We start from the raw sequence: 16,803 nt of genomic DNA, 5'->3' as shown, positions 1-16,803 counted from the left end.
CTAGTGAATCTACTCAGTTTCAGGGGCTGCCTAAAGATATGTTGTTTACCTTCTTGCAGGATGGGAGGTTTCAACCTGGAAGGAAACTGTTACACAACAGGCAAATACTCTACTACTGAACTATATCAGATTAAATTAATATTTGATAGGCAACTACACTTTGGGGTGGCTTGTTCTGCAGCTTAAGTAGCTGAGTCCCTCACTAATAGATGCTATATGAGCGACAACCACAAACACTGCTATGCCCACAACTGCAAGAGATCACATCTTAAAAGCTTGTGAAAGTGTTCTCACATGTTTCATTTGAGATCTTAATTCACTTGATCTTAAGTCCCTGAGTGTTTGCATTCTAGAGAGTTCTGGAAGCGAGCATATGTACTTACTAGTTATCCAAAGATCATTAAAAAACAGTTTAGAAAGAGGTGTTGTAAGTTTCCTAAAATTAAAAAGTAAAGACCTAGAGTTAATATCCTCAGGTCAAACACTGAGGTCTATCCTTTTCCTCAGTAGATTAATCTTTTACAGTGGAGCCTGCTTACATTGTCATTAATAGACCATTCCTCCATGAAGTGAGCTGTCAACCCAGGTGGGTGAGGAATGGCTGTGATAAATGCATGGCAGGGTAGCCACCATTTTACCCTCTGCAATGGGCACCTATGGAGGTCAGAACTAAGAAAACAATCATGGTTATGATTTGGATCTGAATATTTACACAATGCCAGCTAAGCCCTGGATTCCTCTACCTGTAATTAAACTTAGTTTTCTTGTATTATTGTATTGCTACTTGTATTCCTGTTGCAACTTTCAATTCATCCTTGTTTTCAGAAAACTTTCTAATAATCTTAAATGTGTTCCCTTTTCTTTTTCATTTTACAGCAAAGATAAGAAAGAAACCGTTGGGCCAAGGGATTAAAGAAGCAGACTGTGTCTTGATTTTGAACAAAGGATCGATATAATTGATTCTACATTTCTGATTTTACTTTTGTCTATGACTATTATTGTATCTGCTTTCTGAATTGTACCCCAATCCTAGCCTCATCTTCTGTGAGTGTGCTTTTACGCAGCCCCTTCGCTTTAGACATGGATAGTCTTGTACTTGCTTCTGAATAATAGAATGTGCTACAGATTTTGACATGACTTGCATGAGCATGTGTGTTTGTATACAGGTGTGTGTGTGTGTGTGTGTGTGTGTGTGTGTGTGTGTGTGTATTTGTGCACTCACATAAACACATGTGCACCTAGAAACCAGAGTGGTGTTACTTGGGCACTGTCCACCTTGAGGTTTTTTGTTTTGTTTTGCTTTTTTACTTTTATTTTTGAAGCAGGGTCACTTGCTGGCCTGGAACTCACCAAATAGGTTAAACCGTTTAGTCAGCAAGCCTCAGGGTTCTGCCAGTCTCTGTTTCCCTAGTTTGGGGATTTAAAGCATTTTTTCCAATGTGAGACAGGGGATCGGTCCCCTGGCTTGTACAGTGCCTTTCCCAGCTGAGCCATCTTCCTGTAGGCACATGACTCTTGGCTAGCTTTTCCCTTTTATCTTGTCTTGGACATGTAGTTCAGATCAACTGTCAATCTGCTTGCACAAGAGAAAACCACCAATATCATCCACTGATTTGGACTGAAAACCTGTTTTCTTTTGAGAGGAAGGTTTACAATGCCACCTGTGTCTGTGGAATCTTTTGAGTGTTTCCTTGTAGGGAGATGGCATAGCAAACTTGCAGAACTCTTACTTGGCAGAATCTGAGCTTTTGAACTGATGTGTTCATACCAATTTAAGTATTTCTGACGTAAGTTGGAGCCCAGAAGATTGGAGTCAAAGATTACTTAGTTTTGATTTCTCTCCACTATTGAAATGTATATGGGAAACTTGACCTTATATGCCTTTGTTAACATACCCAGATTTTGTCAAATCTTAGAACATACACCATAAGACCCTGCAGAACATCACTGTTTTTAGTAGAAGTATTCATACTCTCAGGAAACCCAAACTGCACAAAACACAGAGCTCAGGGACTCTGAGTAAAGCTGGCATCCAACTTAATTCTGCTCTATCTACTACTTGGCTGTCTGAGGTTATGGTGCCAGACAATGTAGGGGGTAATCATATTACATATCTAGGTACATGGGCTTGTTTTCAAAGTCTCGTGATTGATGTCACAATTTCTTGTACTGAAAACTCACAGTACCAGATGCAGAGGACAACTGATCAAAAATTAGTCTATTAATGTCAGCAGACTTTCAATGGTGTGACACTGTTCTGCTTGTTGGGACACTCCTATGATATCCCCCTACCCTGACACTTCCACAGAAAGTCTCGCTAAGACAAATTACCCTGCGAGTGATTGAATCTTTTTTTTTTTCTTTTTTCTTTTTTTCGGAGCTGGGGACCGAACTCAGGGCCTTGCGCTTGCTAGGCAAGCGCTCTACCACTGAGCTAAATCCCCAACCCCTGAGTGATTGAATCTTAAAGGACTCGGTCTTATTCACTGAGTTGGCTCCAGTGCCTCTGGCATTGTCTTGTGTAAACGATACTCTTGACAGCTGGTTTTCACGTTAAAGGCTGGTCATATGAGCTTATCTAAAGGACATGCTACCACTGGCTCCTCTGACAATCTTGGGAGTGTTATTGCCTTATCGAACCATTGGTCTTTAGCACTCTCTGCTCTCGAAGGAATTTAAAATACACTCCTCCAAAGAATTTTCAAAATCTTCATTTGACATATTACCTATTAACCACTGAAGAGAAGCACTGTCTGTCTTTGTTTATAATGGAACAGTTTGGAAGAACACCCCTCCTTACTTCCATGGTATTAGCTTTGGGACAACTGAGATTGTGTTTAAGAATTTAATAGTCTCCCCCAGGGGAAATAACACTTAGAGCTCTATAGAATGTGTGAAGGAGTCCTACCATCACACCAAGCTTCTGGTTCAAGAAGCTCCCACTTAAATTACAGAGCTAAAGAGAAGTTAAATCATGCTGGGAGGGCAAAAACATCAGACAAACGGAACTGGGTAACTTCCAAAAGTCCTGCCCTGAAAACGGGTTGTACTGCACCTATATAATTCTACAGGGACTCAGAGGGACAATATTCCAATCCTGATAAGCTCAACTTTCTAGGAAAGCAGTAGGACTTTCTTCCGTGAGCATGGTGATACTGTAGAACTCTAGTTTTTCGAAATCGATAATGCTGACCCGGCTGTGTCGAAGACGCAATCGGAAGCGTCTAGAACCGGTGGGAAAGCAATTCTTGTGAATTGTTAAGTCGTTGAAATTTAGATGCATGTATTTAAGTGTTCACTGAAAAACTGTTTCCTTTTCACTGGAGTGAGGCCAATCTGTTCACGGTTCTAAAGCCAAGAGACCAGCATGAGTCTTTGTTTTCGGATGACACGTTGTTTCCAGGGGCCTTTGGACAGAAAACAGGAAACTTTATTTTTGAATGGAACCACCTCCACCCTTGTTCCCGGGATAAACAGAGCCAGTGTGGCAACACCCAGGGCCTCTCCCCTCCTCCCCCCCCCCGCACCCCCCTCACCATTTGGGTGGAGATGACTCAGAGTGGAGTTGACCAAGTGTTCATAGCAATGGGCTGTTTCTAGAGTCAGTTAGGGGGGTTGGGTGGGGTGGGGGTGGGGTGGGGGCAGGGTACCAGGACTCCGGGAGCCTCTGGTCCACATACACCAAAGCTTTCCTTCCATGCACTCCTGAAATGAGAACCAGCCTTCTGAGAATGCCAAGGCTTCCTCCTTTCCCAGTCATCCCTGGGGTGAAATCTGTTGGCTACACATTTAGGTAGCTCGCCCTAAGACGGCACAAGGCAAAAACCGGAGTCGGAGTCTTATGCGAAACCTGCGACGGTGATGCTGGCGCCCGCGGCAGTGGCTGGCAGCTGTGTAACAGCGCTGGGCTGTGGGCGCTGGGACCCCGCGCGCGCCTGCGTGGCGTGCGTGCGGTTGCGGGGAACCTGTGTTCGCGCGCAGGAAGCGAACGCGGGCCGCACCGCTGCGGGTGCCACTGGCGCGCGGGAGGTGAGTGTGGAGCGGGCGGGCGTTGCGGTGAGACGGTTGGGTGGCGGCCGAGCACCGCTCTCGTGGAGCAGCCTTCTAGGTTCCTGGGTCCGGGCTCCGAAGCCCCGGGTGCCGCTCACGCCTCTGTGGAGCGCGCCGCCTACGAGCTGCCACGCCCTGGGCTCCGGCCTTCCCAGCTGGTCTCAGCTGGTTCTTGAGGCTCGGGACCAGGGACCGGAGAGTCTGGACTACTTGGGGGAGCGCCCTATGCGCGGACGCAGGAATCCATCCTGCCCTGCCTCCCGGGCTGTAAGCCTAGGGGGGTGGCCAGGTTGTCCTCGCGGCCGAGGAGAAGCGGAGAATACGGTCGGCAAACCGGTGGACCTGCAGCAGGCCCGGAGGGAGGAACACACATTCCAGGCGGGAAAGGGCCTGCGGTCCTCCGGGTAGGAGAGAGCTTCATGGGGGAGGGATGGTGAGGAGGCTGGCCTCGGGGAAGGGAATGGGAGATTTGGAAAGAAGGAGGAGGAGACTCCTAAAGATTAAGGCTACATAGTGAGAGGTCTGAGTGAACGTACAAAGTATTGTAAAGGAAATATTAGATGGAGGGAGCCTCGCTATTTCAGGTTGGAAAGGATGCTGTCAGCTGCAGCATGGAGAGCTGTATTTGGTGTTTGTGACTTAAGGACTAAAAGGCAGGCATTGCTTTTTGACCTAAGTAGACCATATTTTTTTCCACATCCCCAGCCTTTAGGAGAAGCGGCTTGCTTTGTTAGGAAACGCTACTGCCAAGGAAGGAATTGCCCAACCGTTTGTTTTCAGAGGTAGGACGTAGGACGGTTGCAGTTTGCAGCATTCGCCCATAACAAATTTGTGTTTTAGCTCTGAGTGTTTGAGGCAGAAGCAGGGAGTTTGGGCTCTCTGTAGTGTTGACACCTCATACTGAACTTCCATAACTCTAGGAAGGGACCTCCCTTTTACTGAGAGAAAAGTGTGGCATTTTCTCTCTTTTCACATTGACAGGTTTGTTTATTTAAAATGAATGGCTATAGGAGAACTGCAGCATTAAAAATACTTCATTATCAAGACTATTCAAATTCAGTTCTTGGTTATCGAATAGGACAAGTAGAGAACAGAGAAGAAAGCATCCATGCCTATCCTGAAACGAAGATCCTGATGATGCATAACTTGTCCTAAAGCAATTTGTCAGGGAGAGACCATTGGTTTTAGCTGTAGTAGCATTAAAGTTATCATATAGTACTTCTTTAAAAAAAAAGTTTTCTAACAAGAATATTGCGTGCAGACAACACACAATACACATACACACATACACACAGACAGACACACATACACACTCACAGACAGACACACACACATACACACACACAGACAGGCTGACAGACACACCACAGACACACACACTCACAGACAGACACACACACATACACACACACTCACAGACAGACACACATACACACACACTCACAGACAGACACACATATACGTACACTCACAGACAGACACACACATACACTCACACACACATATACACACACAGACAGGCAGACAGACACACACTCACACACACATACACACACAGACACACACACTCACATGAAATCCTTGAGCTTTGTTGTCTGTGGGGAACCTAGCTGCACACATTTGCTTACAGTTGCCTGTGATTCCATTGTTTTAAAGAAGAATCAAGTAACCAGATAGAGATATGACTGGTAAAGAAAATATTTACTATCTTGCCTTTTGTGGAAAACAAAATATTTGTCCATCCTTTACACAGAATATAGATAAGATTCTGAGAATTTGAATATACTTTGGGGGTGGGGATAGTGTGCAGGTTCTCTCTAGGTAGTCTTGGTTGTCCTGGAGCTCTACATGTAGACCAGGCTGGCCTGAAACTCACAAAGATCCACCTGCCACCCAAGTGCTGGGATTAAAGGCCTGTGTCCTCATGCCCAACTTGTTGACTACTGCCTTACAAGTTAGAATAAAGATTACCATTACCTTTAAAGGCATTCATCAGCCTGCAGCCGCCGTCTGTCCCACCATGACAGTAGAGCTTCAGACAGCATCTGCAACTGTATTTGGCTACTGATTTAGTTACAGACTTTAGTTTTGAAATGCAGTTGCCCAGTTTCTTTTTATTGTGTATGCAAGTACATGTTTGTGTGTGAGTGCGTGTGTGTGTGTGTGCGTGCATGTGCGTGTGTGTGTGTGTGTGTGTGTGTGTGTGTAAGTGGATATCTTTATTCCTTGTTTGCTCATCACCTTACTTTTTATTTAAAGATTTATTATTGTGTGTGAGGGCACACACATGTCATAATGTATACACACTCACACAGACAGACACACATACACACACACTCACAGACACATACATGAAAGTTAGTGGACATCTGGCAGGAGTCAGTCCTCTCTGTGCACCATGTGGCTTTAGTACATTGAAATCAGACTCTCACAGCTGGCTTGGGGGCAAGCAGCGTTACCCAGTGGTCCGTCCCACTGTTTGAGACAGGGTCTCACTGAATCTGAAGCATATCGATTTGGTTAGACTGATTGGTCAGCAAGCCCCAGAGTTCCTCTTGTATCTACCTCCCCAATGTCGGGATTACAGATGCTGCTGGACCCAGATTTTTGCATGGGTGCTGTAACCAAAACCCAGGTCCTCATGCCTGCACAGCAAGTGTTTTAGCAACTGAGCCATCTTCCCACCTCACCCCCAGGAAAAAATGATGATAGTATTAAGATGGTATTAACTAGTCCTTTATCTTAGTGTAAGCTGTGTTCCTTTGCTAGGCATCTACAGTCTGAGTGTACAAGCTCAGTTCCCTACCCTGCACACTGGTTGCTGCTTTGGAGGCGTTTGAACTGGGAACCTGTGCAATTTTCTCTTCATGGGTTTCAATCATGAGGTTCAGGTTAAACTTTGCCATGCACTGTGTTGATTTGAGGGTGAGTTTGTCCTCCACATGCTGTCTTAGCCTCTAACACAAGCTGGCACACAGGAGATGTGTGAATGGACTAGTGATTGAAAGACCCACAGGTGACAAAGAGCACCGACAGTTAATGACTTAGCCCAATGGAGAAGATATATAAGAGATCTGGGCTGGCCCTGATGTAGGGCAGAGACAGGCGTGTTAGCTAGATGAAGCTTCATGGGCTTTCAGATGCATTTTGCTGATTGGTGAGCTCTTAGTTCCCTTTCCCAGTCTCTCCTGCTCCCTTTCCCACTGGCTGTTGACAGCCACAGAGGGTGTGTACCCTCTCTGCTTCCACTGGCCCCTCCCTATGCAGGAATCTGGAGACTCAGTCACCTTGCTTGGGGGCTAATGGGCGCAGCATTTGATATTGAAAAACATTGGAAAGGTTCGGGTTCTAGGTCCTTCTATTCCTGGACTGCACATTTTATAGTGTTGCAAACTGTTACTGTATAAATTGCCATAATCACAGACTTTTCTGCAAAGCCCACTTTGCCTTTTAATATAGAGAGAGAGAAAGAAAAGAGAGGAAAAAATAAAGACACCCACCCCCCACAACTTAAAGCCCTAACCTCACTACAAAGTATTGACAGGGGATAAAGCGAAGGTAGGCAGATGCGAAATAAGAATTTCAGTTCCCACTGCTTTCTGCTTTTCCTATCTGCTTCTTAGCCCAAGGTCCCTGCACACCCAGTCCCCAGTCTCGAATAAAGTCCTATCTTCAAGATTGCTTTAACTACCAGAAAACTGTCATGGTAGACAGTATATAATTCTTGGGAACTTTTTCTTTAAAAGCCCACTTATCTTCTACCCAGCACTCGGAGGCAGAAGGCTTCCATTATCATCAGGTTTGGATGAAAGCCCCACTTCTCCCTGGCTTCTCCCTGGCTTCTCCCTGACACAGCCAGTTGTGGTGCAGCAGCAGCCAGCTGGGACTTGAGGGGCGGAGCTGAGAAAAGGCAGGGGCGTGTTTAAACTTGCTACCTGTGAAAACATCTACTGGTCTCAGGGAGTGGGGCTCAGCCAATGAATAGCTCAGGTTCATTATTACGAAGTAAGCAATTAGGGCTGGAGAGGTGGCTCACTGAGTATGTGTACTGTTTTTGTAGAGGATGTGGGTTCCCAGCACCCACATCAGGTGACCCATGATCACCTGCAACCCCAATTCCAGGGAATCCAATGCATTTGACACATGCGGGTACCTGCACTCGTGTGCACATAGATACACACATACATATAATTCAAAACAATTTTTTTCATAAATTGAGCAATTAGAACTTTGTATGAAGAGGAAACCTACGTACAATGGATCAGCCACTTTGACACTGGACAGCTGCTGTCCTCAGACGTGCAATTTCCATTTTGTTCATTTGTTTAAGTACCTAGATTTCAACAAAGAAGGCAATTTTTGTGTTCTCTCAAGTTTCTCTGGACCTTGTGTGGAGGAACCCTGAAAAAACTGGACTGAGTCAGATAGGGATTCCTGGTATCTGCTTATTCCTTGTGGTCACCAATCTTGTCTGTGTCCCTAATGGCTGAAAAGTGATGTTGGGTGGGAAGGCTGTTAGAAACTGTCTTAGGAAGAATCCGGAAAGGCTGGGTGTGATGTTTACGGAAGAGAGTGGCCCACATATCCAGGTTTTCCTTTGATGTTTCTGGTTCAACTCTGACCGCTCTTCATCCCTGAGGAAAAGTAACAGTGAGGCCCCATTTGAGGAAAGCGAGAAGGCCCCAGGCCAGAAGATAAGACAACTTACAAGGCTGTCACAGTGTAGTAGTTCAGTTCCATTTGGACAGGAGAGGACTTAAAGTCCCAGAGCTGTACCAACAGCTCCAGTCCCCAAGTTCTGGGGACTCCAGTCTCCTGACCTGGAAGTGAACTGTTGTTAGCATTAGTGCTAATGCAAAAGTTACCAAAGTTGTTACACAGATAGAAATGTGAAGAAAGCCTGCCTGCTACAGTGCCAGGACCAAGCTGTCGGCAAAATGAAAAGAGGGAAAAGTGTGAAGAAGGTAAAATAGAAAAGAAAGGAAGTCTTTATATTAAGTTTTGATTTGCTCTGATGGAGTAAAGTATATTTCACTTTTTAATATTGTTAAATTAAGTAAATATACCAATTGCTATCTTGAGTAAATAAAAGCCAGTTTCCCATGAATGCTTAGCGGTGCCTCAATGAGGAGACAAACATAAGTTTATCACCTGCATAGCAGGCTGGAGAGATGGCTCATGGGTTTGATATCAGGACATGATGAATAAGAGAGCTGGCTCCCACAGGTTGCTCTCTGACACCCACATGTGTGAACTGGCATGAGAGAGAGCATACACACACACACACACACACACACACACACACACACACAATAATTGTAAGAACTATGTGAAATATGCACATCCCTCAAATAAAGTGGCTCAGGGCTCACTTCTTCCCTGGGCTTCAGATGGAAAGGTTTGTGTGTTCTGTGTTTGCTGCAAGTGTCTAAGGTAGGACTTGTAACATTGTAAATCATGCCTAGAAAAGAAAGGAAACTCAGGGCAAGATGACTGTGGGGGTGGAGAGACCTGCAGAGCATGTTGGGAAAGGAACCAGAGCCCACTTGCCGCCGTGCTAGGAATGCCTGGGACACCACAGAGGACTGGAGCAACGGGCACTTGACCTAGAAGAACCAGAAACCTCTAGCGGGCATGCTAATTGGGTTTTATTTGCATGTTTAGCCATTTTGTAGAGCATGTGGAGTCAAATCACATTTGGGAGTAGCTATAGATTTTGTAAACAAAATACAGGCAACTAAGAGTAGAAGCCTGGAGTGTGGGTGCTAAAAGCACTCAGCTCTTGTGTGACAGCTCCACCCTAGGTGTTGGCTGGTCATGTGGTCTTCCCAGAAGAAGGCATTGCTTTCTTCTTCATAGAAATTAGCCGGTGCTTCTGAGATGAAAAGATTGGTACAAGTTGGTAACTAGAGCTCCTCAAGTTCTCTAAGTCTGTGAGTCACCAGGGGATTTTGTTAAAAAGTCCTGACTCAGGAACTCTGAGGAGAGGACTGGAGCTCTGTGATTGCCACATTCCTGGTGTGGTGACTCATCTGGGAGTTCGAACCAGTCTTCCTGCAGCCCTCCACCCTCTGAAACCGATTTGGTTGGTGTATCCTGGCATCTGAGTTACACAACAAAGAGCCCTGGGTTCAGAGAAGGGGAGAAGAGTGGTGGTCACATGGCAGAAGCTGTGTTTGTAAGCAGAGGAGTCTATCAAAGACATAGTACACCGTGAAGACAGCTAATGCTTAACTGAGGAATCTAGGTAAATAGTATTGGTTTATATTGCTTTGTTTATGAATTAGTGCGTTTAGCTTAAGACTGCTACTTCAGAATTTCCCTCAAAGATGTATTATTGCTATGTGGAGTTCCTGCCCCTTATAATTAGACACAATTGTCAATGAACCTAATATGTTTGGGATGCTGTCCCCTTTGTAGATTGTTTGCACACCGGATGGTCTCTGCCATTGCTTCATTCCACACTGGGTGAATTTCCAGATTGCTTCCCCCTCCTCTGGAAGCTCTTCCTCCAAAACTCCGTCTGTGGGGCAGATCGTGTTCCTTGGTCAGTATTTCAGACTCCTTCACAGATCAGTGCAGATGTCTGCTCCTCATGACAGGCCCCTTTACGGAATAGCCACTGAGGTGGGGGATCCCCTTTTTGGTATGCCTTATATGTATATAGGAAAAATCTCCAGGAGCCAATAATCTTTTATAAACAGACAGAGAGACAGACAGACAGACAACAAACCAAGGCTCCATTGAGTCAGAATATCTCACGCTCTACTGAATATGCTCTGGCCAAAGTGCCACCTCTACTATGGCCAGCATTGGCTAGAGGGTCGACTGACTTCCAAATTCTAAGAGGCCTTGGATTCTTCCTCTGGCACAGGGAAGGTGCTGCAAGGCTCCCTGGTTTAAGCCTTTGTCTGCCTTCTCTGCTGCTCCTTTTCCACTTCCGTACCTTCTCTGCAGCCCACTCAACACTCACCTTTCTAAAGCTCCAGACTAAAAGGTAAACCATAAAACCATTTCTCTGGCTGGCAGAAGAGTGCCTGTTGCATAGCACCACTTCCTAGCCTCCCCTCCCCCTGGCCACTCAGCTGCGGCTCTCCAGCCAGCCAGACTCAGCCCTGTCCAGATCAGGGAGGTTGCAGCTGGTCCAGGATGCTTATATTCAGGTTCCCTTTCTGTGGCTCCACTCTGAATCACCTAACAGCTCATGGCTGCTGCTCTCTAACCACTCTGAGAGGCTTTCTGTCTAGACAACCTTCCACCGGTATCCACCTCCTCTCCACTGGCATTCTCCTTGGGGTTGCCTGTTCCATTGTTTCCCCAGTAGGATTTGCCTCCAGCCTGCCTGAGGTAACCGGCCACTTCTCCCTCCACCTCTTACAAACACAGCTTCTCCTCTCCCCCACTGCCAAAGTGTGGCTAACATAAAACCATGGGTCACCTTCCCTAATAGTCTAGGATGCAAAGCCCTTCCTTCCTTACTGTTCACTCCTACTGAGTAAGTCCTGACTCATCCCTTTAGCTGCATTTTAAAAGAGCCTATTTGTGTTCAGTACTCACTTCTAAATTCCCTTTTTAGCCTACAATCACCCTCAGCCACATCTCTTTCTCTTCCTCTTCCTACTTCAAGGACACATCCAGCAGAGACCCAAAGCTGCAATCCCCTCTTCTTGAATTCTGCCCCCACCTTTACCCCAGTCTCCCACCCAAGGAAGCTCTCTGCAAACTTAGCTTTTGGGCTTTCCACTGGGGGACAGCCATTGTTGGAAAGTCCGATTTAACGTGTGGGCCGTTCTAATACATCCTGTGAGTGCACACTCTGTCAACTCTGTGTCCCTAGAGAACGATCACTGCCCTTCTACATTGTATTTGGGATTGGAACTAACTTCTTTGAGACAGTGTGACTTCCTGAATTCTCCTTTACTTATTAAATGTGAGCTAGAAAATATATTTTGGTAAAAACATATTGTTTCAGATAAGGATTTATATAAAGGTCTCTAAAAGATTTTTTTCTAACACAATGATAATTCCTAAATTCAAAACTCTATAGCATCAAGATAAAATGGATGCCAGATTCTCTGTTTACAACAATAAGATTTTCTTGACGTATTGATCGGTTCTTAGTAATGCTTACAAAAGCTGGTCTCAGGAAAAAGAAGATTTTGTTTTAATTTTTTACTAAATGGGAGTATTTAAACCTGTGATTTGATTTCTCCAGATGTGTTGGTATGTTTTCCCACTGGGTAAAGCTATCACTTGCTGGATGGATACTACTGTAACACCAAAAATGAAAAAAAAAGTTACAAAATGATTCCTACTTGGAACATACCTGATAAATTACATAATAATTGTAAAACTTACTTTACTGCTCAAAATCTGTTTATAAATTTGGCCTGTTATATAAACTTAGGATGGGCCCGTTGTGCTGGATAGTTTTGGGTCCAGTTGACACAGGATAGAGTCTTGGGGTGGGTGGAAGCAGAACCTAAATTGAGAAATTGCCTCCACAAGACTGAGTTCTTAATTAGTAATTGATGGGGGAGGGCCCAGCTGACTGTGGGTGGTGCCATCCCTGGGCTGGTGCTTCTGGGTTCTATAAGAAAGAAGGCTGTAAGCAAGCCAGTATTCAGCACTCCTCCGTGGCCTCTACACACTAGCTCCTGTCTCCAGGATCCTACCCTGACTTCCTTCTGCTGTGGACTATGATGTGGAATTGTAAGCCAAGTAAGCCCTTTCCTCCCCAACTTGCTTTTGGTCATGGTGTTTTATCACAGCAGTAGTGTATCCCTAACTGGGATACCTGTCAAACTCAGTCCTCTAGATTGACAGGTGAACAGCCATCAGTAATAATTTGGAAGTTTTTGACAGTAAGTCCCTGGGAAGTAAACACAACCAAACGGTTTCATTAGTGTCTTTCCTTTTTAAAAAAGGACAGGATCACACTTTATTTTTCTCAAATCCTACTATTTTTGAGGGATGTTTTAAAAAGTTGCTTGGTTTATTTCTCAAAGGTAAAGTGGTGCTGATCTTGATTCTGTTAGGATGTCAGGTAAAGACAGTATTAGGTTCCCCACATCTGATTACTTAGGCCTGCTGTACTCGGAGCACCTGGGGGTAGCTGGATTTAAACTTGGGTAGTCTCAGCTAGGGCTCCTGTCTCCTTCATGGCCGTTATGTGTTGCTTTCAAGTGGAGCGTGTGCCTGCTACGACATTGGCTACTGCTGTGTGGTGCCTGTGTTAGAACTAAAGTGAGTCTATAGCTCTGCTGTCAGAATTTCAATGGCGAGTTTGCTGCTTTGAATAAGAGTGGCCCCTGGAGGCTCGTATATATGGGTGCTTAGTTACCAGGAAGTGTGGCCGTGTTGGAGGAGGTATGTCACTGGGGGTCGGCCAGCATTGCTCTGTCTCTGTCTATCTGCCTGTTTCTGTCTTTCTGTTTCTCTCTCTGTGTGTGTGTGTGTGTGTGTGTGTGTGTGTCCATGCCTGCCTGCCTGCCTGCTGCCTGCCTATAGATCAGGATTTAGCTCTCAGCTACTTCTTCAGCTCCACATCTACCTGCTGCTATGCTCTCTACTATGATGTAATGAAACTGTAAACACACCCCCAATTTAAAGCTTTCTCTTGCCTTGGTCATGATGTCTCTTCACAGCAACAGAACAGTGGCTAAGACAGTGCTGTTACAGCTCCAGAGCCAAACAATCTTGGGCTGTCTGAGGTACTTGTTTTGTTTTGTTTTCCCATCTATTATCTACATCCTCTCCAGTGTAATCAGATTAAAGGACTTTTCCTAGCTGTAAACAAGATATTTTAAAAGTATTTATATATATATATATATATATATATATATATATATATATATATATACATACATATATAAAAGAAAAGACTATATTTTCCTGATGATTTTACCAGTGTCTCTCTTGCTTATACAAAGTCAGACTACAACTATGCCAAATACCACCGTCTCATTGTTGGTCCTGCATCAAAGTCCTTATATCTGGGTTCCCTTGGTCATTCCTCCATTGCATAAAGGTCAGCAGAAACAGAGATTTAAGTCCTTTGGTGCTCCCATGTCAGTTGGATATAACCACAGTGATCTGATGTCCACCTCCTAAGTTATTTCAGAGTCTCAAGTTTTGAAGGAAAACCATTAGGTAGCTGGCTTGGTGACCATGGAAAAGGACACCCCCTCACTGCATCTTCCTTCAAAGTTTCTGATCCCAGAGACTGCCACAGGCTTCCTGGTTAGGATATTGCCCTTATCCAGCAGAAGATAATGACAGAAATGACAACTATACCTTCTTTTGGAGTGTCATACCAATTTAAACCTCCATTTGGGTTGACATATGACAATTACCAAACTAATTTGGTTTTCAGAACTAAGGTCACTTGTTCCACTAGATTTCTCCCTCTCTACCCTGTTGACCACATGTGATGTTTATCACCTAACATTATAAGAGAGTGTAAGGTGGTTCATTGTTGATGCTATTATGAGCCTTCTGTTTATTTTATGGGAGGATCCCTTAATCCTGAAGGCTTGGACCCTATTTTCACATTTCTTGGTACACATTAACGGAAGTGTTCTACTAGAGTGGACTTGCTATACCAGAGGGAAAATGAGCAGTCAACTTTATTGAGTCACATAAAAGTAATTGAATTAATTTTCATTTACTTCAAACTATTACTTAAAAAGTCCACAGAGGCTGTTTTAATGGGATGTCTGTAACCGTCCCAAGACCTGATATCTCTGAGTGAGTGGTTTTCTCCCTGCTAGGGACACTGAAAGCTAATTTCTCTGAGAGGTTTTCTCTCTGCTAGAGACACTGAATGCCAAAGTAGATTCTTTGTTTCCATGACTCGATAAGTGTCATAGAACGCCCAGGGGAGTGTGTCAGCAGAGGGACCAAGGCTTGGATTTCAGGTAGAGAACGGATTCGACGTGACAGACAGACACAAACTCGAGGTGTGTGTTGTTGTGAAAAGCTTTACTTCTTGGCTTAGATTTAAGCAGTTAGAACAGGTATATTATAATTGGCAATCATCCAATTCATTACCCCACCAATGTCCCTTGCAAGGAGGAAATCTGAACGTACAGTCTAGAAACAATTCTCAGCCGCAAACAATAGTTTAAAAAACTACAGTTATACTGCCAGATTTGTGGGCACCAGGTATGTATTCATCATTTATCTTTGTCATAATAAAGTTTAAACTCTATACTTTGGCCCCTCAGATTAGTAAGGAAACTTTTGTAACCATAGTTAACTCTTGATAAGTTTGTTCAACTTGTTGGAACTTGTCTATGATCTTTTAAAATAATCATCATTATTTTTGAATCATGCTAAACAAAACTTTTCCAAAAGGGGGGAAAGGCTTTTCTGGAACAGTCATGTTGTTAGTAACTGTAATTAATTTCTCTCCTATTTACTGGGAGCTAATGGATACAGCAGTTGAATTCATCGCAGCCGTTGAGTTTATCAGGACCATGATGTTGTGAGATGTTTCCGTCTCTGAACTTTCAGTTCCTGAAACATCTAAAGGTACATGACCATCTTCCCACACTGCTATATTCTTAAAATCAGATATTGCTGACAGGCTTAAAGTTGCCAAGATCACCAAGGCTAGAACACAGAAGGGACCTCCACCGAAAGCATAGACCCTGGTCATCATCTATTTGTAGGGAGACTGCCAGGGATCTCCAGGAGGCCAAGCCATTCTAGGCACAGGCCTCTGTTCTGGATAGAAACGAAGCACAAGAGCTTGATGTCACATAGACTCTACTGGAGTGGGTGTGGCATTTTTGGATTTTTGTTTTTAAAACGAAGTTCTAGGATATCTCGCCTGACGGTATGGAGGGACTTCAGGATCAGTCTAAAAAGAATAGGGAAGATTAATAATATAACAATCACGAGCCCTAAACCCACGGTTGTGAAGATATAATACTGAATCCAATCCATAGGGTTCAAAGCTTTTAAACTTTTAGTAAACGATGTTGTAAGTTTATCTACGTTTTAGGCATCTAAATGTCTCTGACTCATGGCTGTAATCTGTTCCTGTAATTGTTGTATATCATAAGAAATATTTGTATCCTTCCAAACTCTTAGTAAATGAGCTTTAGTTCTATTTTAATTTTTTGGTTTATTATAAGGTAAAGGAGTCACACAGATATAATGAAAACTAGAATAATACCTGGAGGCTAGCCTGGTCTTAATAGAATCAACATCTTGTCCTAGTTCTAAAATCATCTCTTTTAAGGCATTAATTCTTGTTTCTAATTTTTTATTGATAAGGTGCTGTGTTGACAGAGCCACAGAAATATTTTTATGTATTTCATTAACAAAAATAGCTGTCTGCATCTCTTTAAAGCTGTAGTGGATACGGCAAAGGATGTTAGAATAGCAATCAATATCAAAATTCCTAAAATTAAGGCAGCCACAAATCTCTTAGGTCTAATTAAGTCATTAATGTTTTCTAAACCTTGTAATCCAGAATTATCAAACCAAGGATCAGAGCCCAAATATACTGGCAGCATAACATAAGCAGGTCGTTTTATAATCAATATAACAGCAAATTTCTTATCCAATCTAGAGGAAACCCAGACAAAATACAGGCTTCACAAGTTATATGATAAGACAAGAAAAATATTAGTAGCAGTCATTTTAGAATGAGTAGATGTTATGATTTTTTTTAAAGCTGTGTCTGAGTTGGGAACTTGTTCTTCTCTGTGATCTCCTCTAGGGAAAATCTCTGTAAGGCTG

General features: G+C 43.8%; 1 protein-coding gene and 1 long non-coding RNA gene across 14 annotated transcripts in view; one reads left to right on the top strand and one right to left on the bottom strand.

The window, feature by feature from the left end:
• Window positions 1–2,831: 2,831 nt before the first annotated feature.
• LOC134485628 (uncharacterized) lies at window positions 2,832–3,983 on the bottom strand. 3 transcript variants are annotated; one of them, XR_015675507.1, is made up of 2 exons: window positions 3,681–3,983; window positions 2,832–3,407 (listed from the first exon to the last, which is right to left on the bottom strand). It is a non-coding gene; the product is annotated as an uncharacterized LOC134485628 (long non-coding RNA). The 3 variants fall into 3 exon arrangements; XR_015675506.1 differs by having other exon boundaries at window positions 3,537–3,979; XR_015675508.1 differs by having other exon boundaries at window positions 3,651–3,888.
• B3galnt1 (beta-1,3-N-acetylgalactosaminyltransferase 1 (globoside blood group)) overlaps window positions 3,675–16,803 on the top strand; it is a 30,000-nt gene continuing 16,871 nt past the window's right edge. For 2 of the 11 annotated variants that reach the window (XM_087623003.1, XM_087622982.1), the window contains exon 1: window positions 3,675–4,029. Coding sequence is in view for 1 of the 11 variants with exons in the window: in XM_087622971.1 (XP_087479097.1) it covers window positions 4,276–4,454 (179 nt within the window). In the remaining 10 variants the exon portion in view is untranslated. 11 annotated transcript variants of the gene reach the window in all.

The sequence above is a fragment of the Rattus norvegicus genome, chromosome 2, assembly GCF_021556685.1.
Source record: "Rattus norvegicus strain SHRSP/BbbUtx chromosome 2, alternate assembly SHRSP_T2T, whole genome shotgun sequence".
NCBI lineage: Eukaryota > Metazoa > Chordata > Mammalia > Rodentia > Muridae > Rattus > Rattus norvegicus.
The sequence above is the reverse complement of the archived record's forward strand: the minus strand, read 5'-3'. Positions and strand labels throughout refer to the sequence as shown.